At 38.7% G+C, this 13,246-nt stretch overlaps 1 protein-coding gene across 1 annotated transcript in view; it reads right to left on the bottom strand.

Moving 5' to 3' along the window:
• Nucleotides 1-13,246, bottom strand: part of LOC134535367 (gamma-aminobutyric acid type B receptor subunit 2) — a 328,071-nt gene that overhangs the window by 34,013 nt on the left and 280,812 nt on the right. The window contains exons 11-13 of the mRNA XM_063374439.1: nt 2,104-2,226; nt 357-467; nt 32-256 (exon numbers count right to left, since the gene is read on the bottom strand). Coding sequence (XP_063230509.1) covers nt 32-256; nt 357-467; nt 2,104-2,226 — 459 coding nt within the window. The remainder of the gene's footprint in view (nt 1-31; nt 257-356; nt 468-2,103; nt 2,227-13,246) is intronic.

Below are 13,246 nucleotides of genomic sequence, written 5' to 3'. Positions count from 1 at the left end.
ACCCCGGAGGATAAGGAGCGTGCATGCTCACCTTGGGCACGAAGACGAGGCAGAGCGTGCCCGTGGTGCAGAAGATGATGAACACGGAGATGATGATGAAGGAGGCGTCCTGCTTGTCGGACAGCACGAACGAGATAGCGGCGCCCATCACGCACATGATAACCACGTTGTAGACGCTCATCCCCACGTACTTGGAGTCGTTGAGCGCCGGGATGCTGACGTGGCGCGTCTCCCACGCGAGGAACGCCCCGAACACCTGCGACAAACACGCCACCACACAAATGTTCCAAAGGTTCATGGATACCTATATCCCTGCGCCCGAAAAAAAAACAAAGTATTCCTTCTTGGTTACTCACCATGAGCAGGCCCTTGTAAGCGTATATGGAGCTGACGAACACGGTCATGCGGCCGCTTTGGCAGTACTCGTTGACGGGCACGATCAGAACGTCCTCGCTGGACGGGTCGGGCTGGGAAGAAGAAAGAAGAGAAAAAGTTTCTGAAATGTATCTGCGGAGACTAGCGCCCCGTAGGAGGCGTCGCGTGAGTGGCTGCTGGCTGCAGATGACCTACATCAGTCTCTCTCTGAGTTCCTTCGGTAGCCGCATACTAGGGCTCGTCGTGCCCACGCGCAAGGACCGGTCCATACCAGTGATGATGTACACCCCTCGTCTGTCCCTGTCCTACTTATAAGCGCCGATACAGTATTTTGATAATTAGCAGCGCAACTAAATTATTAGAGGTCATGTTAAGTATTTTCATACAGTTTGGTGTAAAGATTATTACGTATAACTAAACATGTAACTAATTTAAGCTGAAATTTTGTCCGTGTGTTTTGGACCACTTGAAAAGTGTTTTTTTAAAAAATAATAACAAGTAGAAATATTGGATTTAAAATATGCTTATATTACTAGCTATATATCTGTAACGTCTATATTGTCTAGTAAGTGTAGTATTTCTGTAGCTTTTTGGAAGAAATGTTATTAAATTATTATTAGTCACGAAAGCGGGAGACAAGGCTGTGACACGCGCCAGGTACAGAGGTGGTCTGGCGGCCACGCACGGCCACTGACGTCACACGCGCATACCTAAGGGAATTAGACCGGCCCGGCCTCTACGGCCCCTGCCTCCGCACCCTCCCTCTTCGGCGTTGTAATCTATCCCTTAACGGTCTAGGAAATCTGCAGGTTTTACAGAGGCTGTCGTTTGGAGTGATGCGACTCCAACGCGTTTCTGGATACTTCGGGCGTCGGGTCGGCCCGGGATGGACACGACACGTCACAACCACTCCAGTACATTCGAGAAAGACGAACAACTGGTATAAAAGAAGCGACGCCAGCATCCGCGGGAGTTCCAACAGGCGAATTGAATGACGAGTGAGTTGGGCGAGTGGTACAGACGTGGAGCGACGGGACCATTCGAGTGGTGCGAGACTGTGTGTGTGTGGACAGGCGCGAGGTAAGGGGCGAACCACTGTTGAGCCTAGCTCCAGTGAGGAGTGTAACTGTGTATATAAAAAGCAAAAACAACAATTTACCATAAGAAATATTGATCCAAAAAGTTAATATTATGCTTAGTTCTTCCCTATTTCCATTGTTTAAAAAAAATCTTCGTATTATTACGAGAGTTAATTTGTTACTGAATACACGTATGCCAAATTAAAAAAATCTTCATGTAAACTCCAATTTTCCAAAAACCTTAAACAAAAAAAAGTAACTTTTATTAAAGTAAGGACTGTACTTGCCTACTAATTTTGTTTTATTAAAAAAATAATTACTAAAATCAGGACTTCAAAAAAAGATGTACTTAAACAGATTTCAAGAGATATTGTTATTAAAAGTAATATCTCCGGAAGCGTATAGCTAAACTTTTATCATGTTATATTATATCTACTGATGTTCTTAAAGTTTAAGTGGGACCTGTACTGTTACATGTACATAATGCACAGATGACCTTAAACGCCAATACAACAAGTCATTCGAACGATAAATAAAGTTAGTTGTCCAATGTTTTTTTAAAGCTATGTGATGTGAAGTCAGTCCCGGACGTTTTTCCAATCTGTTTGCTGGCGGCCGCCGGGGAGCAGGAGGGAGGGGGTGGACTTACGTATGGCTCCATCTGCTTGGTCTCCAGGAAGAAGGGGTCGGTGACCTGCCACGTGGTCATGATGGCCAGGTCGATGACCAGCAGCACGCCGACCACCATGAACAGCTGGTAGTCCTTGATCACCTGCGAGCACACGGGACACTTTTACAGCGGTTAAAAGGCCAGCCCCGTTCCACGTGACTCGGGAGACCCCATCGGACCTCGGTACACCCCCTTCGGACCTCGGTACACCCCCTTCGGACCTCATTCCACCCCAATCGGGCCTCAGTACACCCCCATCGAACCTCATTCCACCCCAATCGGACCTCAGTACACCCCCTTCGGACGTCGTTCCACCCCATCGGACCGCAGTACATCCTCATCAGACCTCAGTCTATCCCCATAGGACCTCAGTGCACCCCCTTAGGACGTCGGTCCACCCCATCGGACCGCAGTATACCCCCTATCGGGCCTCAGTACACCCCCATCGAACCTCATTCCACCCAATCAGGACCTCAGTACATCCTCATCGGACCTCAGTCGATCCTAATAGGACTACAGTACACCCCAATCGGACTTCAGTCCACCCTATCGGACCTCGGCCCACCCCATCGTACCTCAGTACACCCCCATCGGACCTCAGTACAGCCCCATTGGACCTCAGTACACCCACATCGGGCCTCAGTCCACCCCGATCGGACTTCAGTCCACCCCATCGGACCTTGGTCCACCCCATCAGACTTCAGTACACCCCATTTGGACGTCGGTCCACCCTATAGGACCTCAGTACATCCCCATCGAACCTCAGTCGATCCTTATAGGACCACAGTTGCCCCCATCGGACCGCAGTATACCCCCATCGGGCATCAGTACACCCCCATCGGATGTCGGTCCACCCCATAGGACCTCAGTACATCCCCATCGGACCTCAGTCGATCCTTATAGGACCACAGTACACCCCAATCGGACCTCAGTACATCTCCATCGAACCTCAGTCGATCCTTATAGGACCACAGTACACCCTCATCGGACCGCAGTATACCGCCATAGGACATCAGTACATCCCCAATGGACCTCAGTTGATCCTTATAGGACTTCAGTACATCCCCATCGGACCTCAGTCGATCCTTATAGGACCACAGTTGCCCCCATCGGACCGCAGTATACCCCCATCGGGCATCAGTACACCCCCATTGGACCTCAGTACACCCACATCGGGCCTCAGTCCACCCCGATCGGACTTCAGTCCACCCCATCGGACCTCGGTCCACCCCATCAGACCTCAGTACACCCCCTTTGGACGTCGGTCCACCCTATAGGACCTCAGTACATCCCCATCGAACCTCAGTCGATCCTTATAGGACCACAGTACACCCCAATCGGACCTCAGTACATCTCCATCGAACCTCAGTCGATCCTTATAGGACCACAGTACACCCTCATCGGACCGCAGTATACCCCCATAGGACATCAGTACATCCCCATTGGACCTCAGTCGATCCTTATAGGACTTCAGTACATCCCCATCGGACCTCAGTCGATCATTATAGGACAACAGTACACCCTAATCGGTCTTCAGTCCACTAAATCGGTCCTCGGTCCACCCCATTGGTTCTCAGTACATCCTCATCAGACCTCAGTCGATCCCCATAGGACCACAGTACACCCCAATCGGACCTCAGCACACCCCCATCGGGCCTCTGTACACCCCCATCGGGCCTCAGTTCACCCCGATCGGACCTCGGTCCACTCCCATTGGACTGACGATGGATGTGCAGCGAGGATGAAAGTTCTTCAACACAGAAAAAAAAATTCTGTGCTTTTACAAAAGATTCCTTTAGAAACCTGTTGCCAATAAATAAATTGTAATCTATTTAAATATGTAAATATTTGTTCGTTCAAAATCTTAAATCTCCGAAAGTTCTTCACCGATGGCTTTGAAATTCTTACATAACTCGCGTGTTTGTTTTATACATATGTCATCCTTGTGATTAGTAAAAAGATAGATAAAATTATTAATAGGTAAATATATATATAATTGAAAGTTTGTGTGTTCGTCTTATGTGTTGTACAGATAAAGATGTATATAGAAAGATACAGACATATAAAGAGATATAGAGAGATGCATTGAGAGGTATAGAGAGATAGAGCGAGATAGGCAGATATATAGATATATAGAGAGAAAGAGCAAAGGATCTATATAAAGAGAGATGTAGAGATTTATAGATAGGGAGATGCATTGAGATATAGATAGAAACAAAATACATATAGAGATTTAGAGAGATAGTGTGACATGGAGAGATATGGATAGAGATATATAGAGATAGAGAGATAGAGAGTGAGGTATAGAAATACATATAGCAATATAGTAAGATATATAATGTGTGACATATATATATATATAGAGAGAGAGAGAGAAATAGAGGATGATAGTGAAAGAGGCATAGTAATGCATGCCATTTTTACATTAATATTTCAGTTCCATGTACGAAAAAATGGAGTCAGGAACTCTCAGGAGATGAGCATGCTGCAAACACCCAAAACACGTATGTTGATGTTTAATAAGTAAGGCTATGCACTTCTCGCGAAAACATATCCAGACAAGATGTGTGGTAAAACATATTAGCATCGTATATGTTTACTGGTTTACTAGGTTTATTTCAGGTACATGTCTATTATCAGCACACCAATCACAGCAATCCAGTGCGGAAGCAAACATGCCCCCTTAAATGACCCGGCCAAATAGGGCAATGGCTTTAGCAGACGACCGCCAATTACAAGGGAACAATTTCTAGCGCTGGCATAACTTATGCAGTCTAATGAGAGTTTCTGCATGCTTGTTAGTTGCTAATAAGTAGGGACTGGCATTTTTTCGCGAATATATATATATATATATCTGAACGCTCGTTAGACTGCAATATGGTATGTCTGCGCCGGCGGTTTATTCCTTATAATTGGCGGCAGCCAGCAAGAGAAGCCATTGCCCTATTTGACGGAGAAACTCAGGACGCGCATTGAACTACTGTGATTGATGAGCTGACAGTGGTGGACATGTGAAAGAAACTCGGCCAATCACGAAGCAAAGACGATGCTACAGCGTTTTAACCCTCAGCTAGTCTCGAAATATGTTTCGCGGAAAATACATGCTCAAGAATTGTGATTGCCGTCAATAAACAGTCACTTTACAATTAAATAAAGTTATATAAAAGTTTCCAAATGTAATCACTGTATCTCAAAAAAATGTTTTGGGTGTCATGCAAACACGGTGAAGACCATTAGTTGGACAATAAACGGCTTCGCGAAGTTTCTACGTAATAATGTAACCATGGCCACTCTTTGGTCTTATCGTGGTACGGGACTTTCAAAATAAAAGTACACTCGTAGGAAATAATGGTACGTAATTAAAATGCTTATATGTTTTATTTAATTTCTCTTTTTTCTATTTTTAGCAGACATTTTTCGGAAAATTATATTTACATCTCAAAAACCTAAAGGATACATTGGATTAATTTGACTGTTATGCACTTATAAACTCAGGACGCCAGAAAAGTGGTGGGCTGTACAGTCTTACCTGGATATAACAGAACCCGAGTTTTTCCGGGCTTTAATTATAATTCTCTATTTCAAAGTTGATATCGAAATAAAGATTGATTCAATGTATACTAAAATAGGTATTTACGCATATAATTTACTAATACTTATTTGAAATATTTTATTAACCTATTTTATGTGGCGAAGTCTACCACTTAACCCCCATTACAACGAATTTTATAACTGGCATTATTGTATAGAACTATCGGTTCTGTTACGCTATTTACTGAAATATTTTACTTTGTATTTTAAGTTTAATTAATTTAATATAAATTTGGCTGTCGTATTTTTCATGTTACTGGTGGATTTTTTTGGATAATAATGTCATTTCAATTTTAATCAACTTAAAAAATGTATATAATTAGTATTCATATTTATTAGCGTTAAAATTTCACCTAATCTAAACAATTACCTAATATTAGAGCTTTTGTAATTAAACTACGACAATGAAACGAAATAAAAGTAAGAGTGAAATACATGTTTTTCAACAATCGAAGCTTCACTAGCAGCTCCAACAAAAAAATTCGAAGATAAAGTTTTCCAGCTGATGAGAGCGGAAGAGATTTTTCAAGGCGATAAAAAATGAAATTAAACCATTTTAATTTAAGGAAACTGTTGTAGCAGAAGTTTCCTTATTAATTACTCTATATAAAATTGATTCACGTCAGATACAGGAGATAATGTGCTCCTCTTCGCTAAAGAGCTCTGGCATTTTTATGAAACAAAAAAAAAGTTATTAGAGTAATGAAAAAATTTCTGTCCAAACGAATGGAAAACTTTTCTGCTTGATTAAGAAGAAACGACGATTTAAATAACGAAACCTTTGTCCGTGTAAATGAGACCTAGCTGGAAGAAACTTTTGACAAACAAGATTACTTAACATTAAAAAAATTAAAATTACTACATGAAAAATAAATGTTAAAACGCATTAAACCAATATTATTACCAAACCAATATCATTACTTTACTCTATTTGGGCTAAAGGCTTAGTCCACCATGTCATGTTGAATTTGTCTGTTTTTTGTAATAAACAATATTTAAGGTTTTTTTTTCTAAAATTTTAATCTCCCTTGCATTTGTTGGTCTGCTACAAATATTTTCAATAGATATTAACTTAGTGAAATAAAATGAGTGCAAACAGTCGCGAAAATGAACGTAGTTACGAACACTTGCGCGCCTTGCCTAACATGTAAATTATTATTTTTTGTTTTGTAAATGGAACAGAAATATTAATGTAAACTTACATATATTTGTACATTGTACATTTACATGAAAACAACTGTATCACTACAAAAAAGTGTTCGCAGTGACACTGGGTTCGGCTGTGTGATGTCCCAGTACCTCCAGGAGTTAAGTTTATGTTTAAACCGTTACCTGGATAACTTTCCAGTATTAACTGTACACATTAATGAGCATAATCAAACCAAATAATATCCAGTTATTGAATATTTGATATTCTTTTATAAGGTTAATTTTTTTTTGCATGACACATCGATTAAGATATAAAATAATGTGCCAATTTTCGTAATAAATACTCAGTATTATATCGAAAAACGAATTTCATACATGCAAAAATAACCGGTCTTGTCTCGGACAAAGTTACAGTTCCTTGTAGTATTTCAAACCATTTCTTGGCAACTGGTTTCCAGAAAAATTAGCTGTGTACACCACGATGTGGCACTAAGTTGAAAATATTTGTGTCAGAAGAACAGATGCAAGGTAGGTATTGGGTTTAACAGTTTTTAAATAACCAACAGGTAATAGTAATTGGTAAAAAAAAAATGGATCGTGATACGGAGTCTTGAAGCCGCGGCCAGAGCGAGGTCGCTGGAGACGCACTACACGGGGCGAATGTATTTGGGGGAGAGTCTGTGAGAGGGGTGCGAGGGGTGGTGACATGATCAGGATCTGTGGAGGGGGGGGGGGAGAAGAAACAGTGCTGGAAGTCCCGAAACTTCAGCTCCAACCAATCTTTTGCCAACCTGCATTTTTCTGACGCCTCACCCAAGTTTCAATTCGCACATTAAATAGACCATAAATGGTTGAAAACAGATCACTCAAATCATGCGAAAAACCATCTCTGAAAAGATTATTCTTTTTTTTTTTTTTTGTTTTCAAACATAAAAATTCGTGTCATTTGTGTGCATATTAGATTTATTTCACGTATTTTTGCCTATTATTCATATAGAATAACAGCCAGGTATGAACGGTTGTAAGAAAAGTTGTAGTGTTTGCAAGCGTAATCCTGAAATTGTTTCACCAGTTATTTGCGGACACCTTGCGATTTTGGACAATCTGGGTAATCTTAACCAAATATTCATGATTTTTGTGACTTTATTTTTTTTCATCCTTAATGTCCTAGCTGTCACCGAAACGTTAAGTTCAATTTCAGCGATGATGATAATAATTTTTCGTTTTGAGCCATGCTGATTAAGGAAAATTGTTGTTGTTAAACGGTGGAGTAAGTATATTGTGTTGCCGTTACCTTCTCTTACAACTCGCATACTCTACGCACTTCAGCGTCGTACTTGACGAGATTGCGTACCTAGTTTAACATTTCATAAATTTACATAAATTGTATTTATTTCCCACCGGTTTCATTTTATCGACATGCTAATTGCATTTCGCAAGTCTCTCGTGTATATATATATTTTTTTTTCAATAGAATATTTTGGCGGGCAGAAAAAATGTACAGGCTCGTTATTCAATAACTGACCATACTGCCATGTCCAGTACTGCGTATTTCGTAAACTGGCAAAAAAACGCGTAATTTTGTGGTTGCAAGGCTAAACTTCAAATAATGCATGTACAAACCTGTAACTTTTATCGTTGGCTGCTGTCACATTTTACATGTTCATATTTGGGTTGCATGAATTTATTTATTTAATTATTGAACTCGTGTTCTATGAGACGTGTATAGACCAAGCAGAACCAATCGTTAACATTCTGTTGAATAAGAGTTTCGTATAAAATATGATATTCCTAAATTCCATCTAAATTTTTTGACAATTTTTTTTTCTTCCCAGATTACCATTTTTTTTTTCATTCGTTTCGGGTGCTTGGTAAATTCCTAATCTGTACCAAAGCCTTAAAATTTATCCGAATTTGTTAGTTAAGTTGAAGGGATGTTTCAGGAATATGTTTTAAAATATTGTCAAGTCAGGGGCGTAGCACAGATGTCAAGGCTGTCCGCTCGGTTTCGATAAACACTGGCAGAGTTATTTTAAAATTTTATTTTTGACGCGACAACATCTAATAAATCGATGAACGCCGGCTGCACACACGAAAAAGTGTCCCGTTACGCTGTGTCCCGTTACGCTCATTGTACGCTTGCGCCGCATCTATCTGTCTTCCACTCGATTGGAACAACAATCGATTTGGCCTTTTTCGAGGCACACTAAACTTGAAACACTCCCATTCGTTTCCTACGTTTCCTATCATCGTCCTATCCTTAACAGAATAACACAGATAGGAAGAAGTTAAATAGCAAACATGTATAAAAGTTATAGTTAAAATAATCTCTTCGTTAAAGTAGTGCAAATAAAAGTAGATTTATCAATTAAATTGTAGAATTCATTTCACTCCTTCTTTGTATCCATACAAAATAGTGATAATTCAATAAAAATTATTCAATTTTATTCATAAAAGTATGCAATCATTTCATCAATGTTTTGTTATGATGTTGTCACATTAAACTATCGTCCGTAAACCGACTTTACAGACAACCAATTTTTCTCTCTCACAATATTCAACCATTAATCACCAAATTTAAATATATTTAAATACATAAATGTATATATTTAAAATTAATATATTCTATATAGTAAAGTTTACTGTTAATTAGTTAAATAATATATATATGTGTGTGTGTAAACACGAATTGTTTTAAATGATACAGTTTTGGATTGCATGTACTGCGGAGCGTGGTTTGCACTTTTATTCAAAACAGTTCAAGCCACCGGGAGCCACTAAATACGGGCGATCGTCTGTGGCGCCTCCTGCAGCCAAACGAAGCAACTGAGCCCGACATGAAAACTTTATGCGACGGGGAATAATAAAGGAGGGAAAAGGTTTCCAGGGCGACGCGAACAGAGGTCGTCGTAAAAAATAAAAAAATAAATAAAAAGGCAAATGTAGCTGCTGTTGCCGGCCCGGGAGGTGGGAGGGGGAAGGGGGTTGCTACATAAGTATGGGGGAAGGAAAAGAGAAAAACAACAAAAAAAAAACTGTTTTTAGCTTGAATCGTCTGAGTAGTTCAGAGTGGTGGGCACAAACACCACACCAGTATTCATGCCACACTAATCAAACAAGCCTAAATAAAAAATAAATAAAAATAAATTACAACCAGAGCATCTTTTAATTTGGCGTGTTGTTCGCAAAAATATATATCTCATACTGAGCACAAAATAATAATAATAATAATATAATTTTTGGGATAAATATCTAAACATGTATCGTCAACCAAGAATGTAATTTTATTGACAACAGCTTTGTCCGAGCGATGTTGTATACTGGTGAAACGCTAGATTTGTGTCTGGAAGAATCCCGAGTATGGATTCCGGAACATCCACCTCTAATTTAGGTTTTCTCCGTGGATTCCCGAAAGCCACCGTAGGCACATTCTGGGACGGTTCCCTTTGTTGCGTTTGTTGTGCGAACTCGTTTCCATTGCCCTCGCTGTCGAGAAAAATGTAGAGTCTAAATTAAATATTAAAAAAGAAATTTTGTATTCTGTTAGACATTTTCTAATGAGACAGACTATACTGGAAGCACATTATTGCTAATGCAAAAAAATAAACACTTATAATACGAAACTGAGCTATGCAATTGAACAAATAATTCTTTAGAATTATGACGAGCGTGATAAATGCCTTTTAATGATTTGGTTTTTAAAACAAATATTAACTTAATGTGAAGTATAATAAATTACGTACAGTGATTATATATGAGCGGATACACATTGAGTTCAATATTTTATAAGTAATTTATAGATGATCGTCAACCTATTATACCGTTAAAAGATAAATTTTCTTAAAGGTAAACTTTTTCGTTAGTTGGCGGCAGCGTGATTGGAAAAAAGTTATATGACGGACGCGTGAAGTGCTGTTAATAGCTCAACTAATTGACTGTTGGATAGACGAAGATGAATGTACGGGACGTACTATTGAAATACCGGCTTAATATGACTTGATTATAAATACGATTCATTAGCCACCATTTTGTTGTAAACACCAGCATTGTCATGTTATCTCCACAGAAATAGACATTGGAATGCACTCTAAATCATCCACAAGATGTAGATATAGTCGCAATTGGGTTAAACTGAATTTCAAGCCTTAGGTTTAACATATTAGGCACAGGTACCTTAGTTACATGCAGTGATACATGCACTATTCTTATCTAGCCTTTTAACGCTCTCGTAAATGGATATATATATATATATATATTAATATATATATATATATATATATATATATATATATATAGAGAGAGAGAGAGAGAGAGAGAGAGGGAGATAGGAGTCGAAAGACACAATTTTGGTTTTAACAAATTTGAAGGCATCGTTTATTTTTCACAATTATTCTTCATTAAAGTAAAGTATAGCCTATAACAAAATGTATTCACTGAAATAAATAGTGTTTGACTCCTACAAATAGTTTTTTCCTGTAAAAACTTTGACGTTAATATTTAATAACTTTTTGGGAATCACTACAACTGTAACAATATATAAAACTGTTAAAAGTCACAATATAATGGTCTCAAAAATATCTCTTATTGCGCGATTTCTGCTTTCTCGAACACCAATTTTCAATATTAAACAATGCAAAAGTATAATGCCATAACAACTATTGAAACTAATATAGCGTTTTTTCCCCCCCTAATCCTCCCAGTGGTTATTAGGTGTACACGTCGTTTTTTCTAAAACAGTTTGTCCTAAAACCGTTTGTCATAAAAGTGCATTTCCGTTGTCTGTCCCACAATCGTTTGCCATAATGTAAAGGACAAACGAATTTAGGACAAACGATGGTATAGGGTTGGTAAATTTTTACACTCTGTTATAGGACAAACCTATTTTAGGATAAACTACATTAGGAAAAACCACATTACGACAAAACGATCTTAGGACAAACGACATTAGGAGAGTAGACGTCGTTTGTCCTAAAATTGACTATTCGTTAACACTTTGGTAGATCTTACCCTTAGTTCGCTTGTGGCCGAGCGAATAGTCAATAACACGTCTCTCTCTCACTCTCTCACTCTCTCTCCCTCTCAGCTATCGATCACGAATATAAGCGCCGACTCACCGTGCAACGACCTACACTACCTTTGGGATCATTAAGCAAAGGTCACAGCAGAGCTGAGGTGGAATATATTTCCTGATAGCTGTATACCGTTCACACCTACCAAGCACTGTGCTTAGTAACACGTACAATTTAAATTTATTTTATTTTATCACAGAGGAATATTGTTTGCATTTGATGCATGGATTTGATAAAATTACACACACTTTAAGGTAGACAAAATTATTCTTATATTCCCCAAACCATTTATTTATTCCTTATGTTGAATATCTGTTAAAATTTTGTTTGAAAAAGTGAAAAATAAAATAATGAGTGTATCTAATGTCAAAAACATATAATCAGTTTCCCAGAATATTTATTTATGTGTAAAATATTAGCTCTCGGTATACGGCATCTGGTATAAGAAATTTCGTGAATGTAACCATTGAATCTATATAATATTCAATTATGGAACGGAAGTCACATGGAACGGCAATGTGTAACCACGGTGCTGCTATCAATGGCGGATAGCGTGAACCAAAGTTCACAAAAACAAAAAAAAAATTGGTTGTCTGTAAAGTCGGTTTACGGACGATAGTTTAAAGTGACAACGTCATAACAAAACATTGATGAAATGATTGCATACTTGATGAATAAAATTGAATCATTTTTATTTTAATAATAAAAGAATAAATACTTGTAATTATACTAGTAATCAAATTTTTAAAATGCAAGAATAATTAAACTTTATTACCGAAATTGTTGTTGTAATAAGCAATGAAAACCACATTAACTTTTCACTTCACTTTATAAACAGTCGAGTGAAAGAGAGATAGATGCGGCGCAAGCGTACAATGAGCGTAACGGGACAGAGCGTAACGGAAAATTTGCGTAACGGGACACAACGGAATAATGTGCGTAACGGGACGCTTTTTCGTGCGTGCAGCCGGCGTTCATCGATTTATTAGACGTTGTCACGTCAAACTAACTTGATATTATTAACTGTTTAATGATTCTTAACAAGTTGGGCGGTATTTTAATAAAATTCCTTGTCGAAAATCAGTTCCAAGTTTTTTTTTTTCGCTTTTATTGGAGTCATTACATAGTTTAAAATTTTGGTCTGAAATTGGAATGATTCGATAGTCATGTAGTTGATTCGGCAACGAATTCTAGCGGCGGGTGCGGAAACTAATTCGCGTACAGAAATTTAATTGAAAACACAATTTTCGTTTATTTATCACGCCCGGCAAAATTCAAAATAATTCTATGTTAAATTTCGTGTCTGAGTTTCA

Source organism: Bacillus rossius, chromosome 8 (genome assembly GCF_032445375.1).
Source record: "Bacillus rossius redtenbacheri isolate Brsri chromosome 8, Brsri_v3, whole genome shotgun sequence".
Taxonomy (NCBI): domain Eukaryota; kingdom Metazoa; phylum Arthropoda; class Insecta; order Phasmatodea; family Bacillidae; genus Bacillus; species Bacillus rossius.
This window is presented reverse-complemented; position numbering and strand designations above follow the sequence as displayed.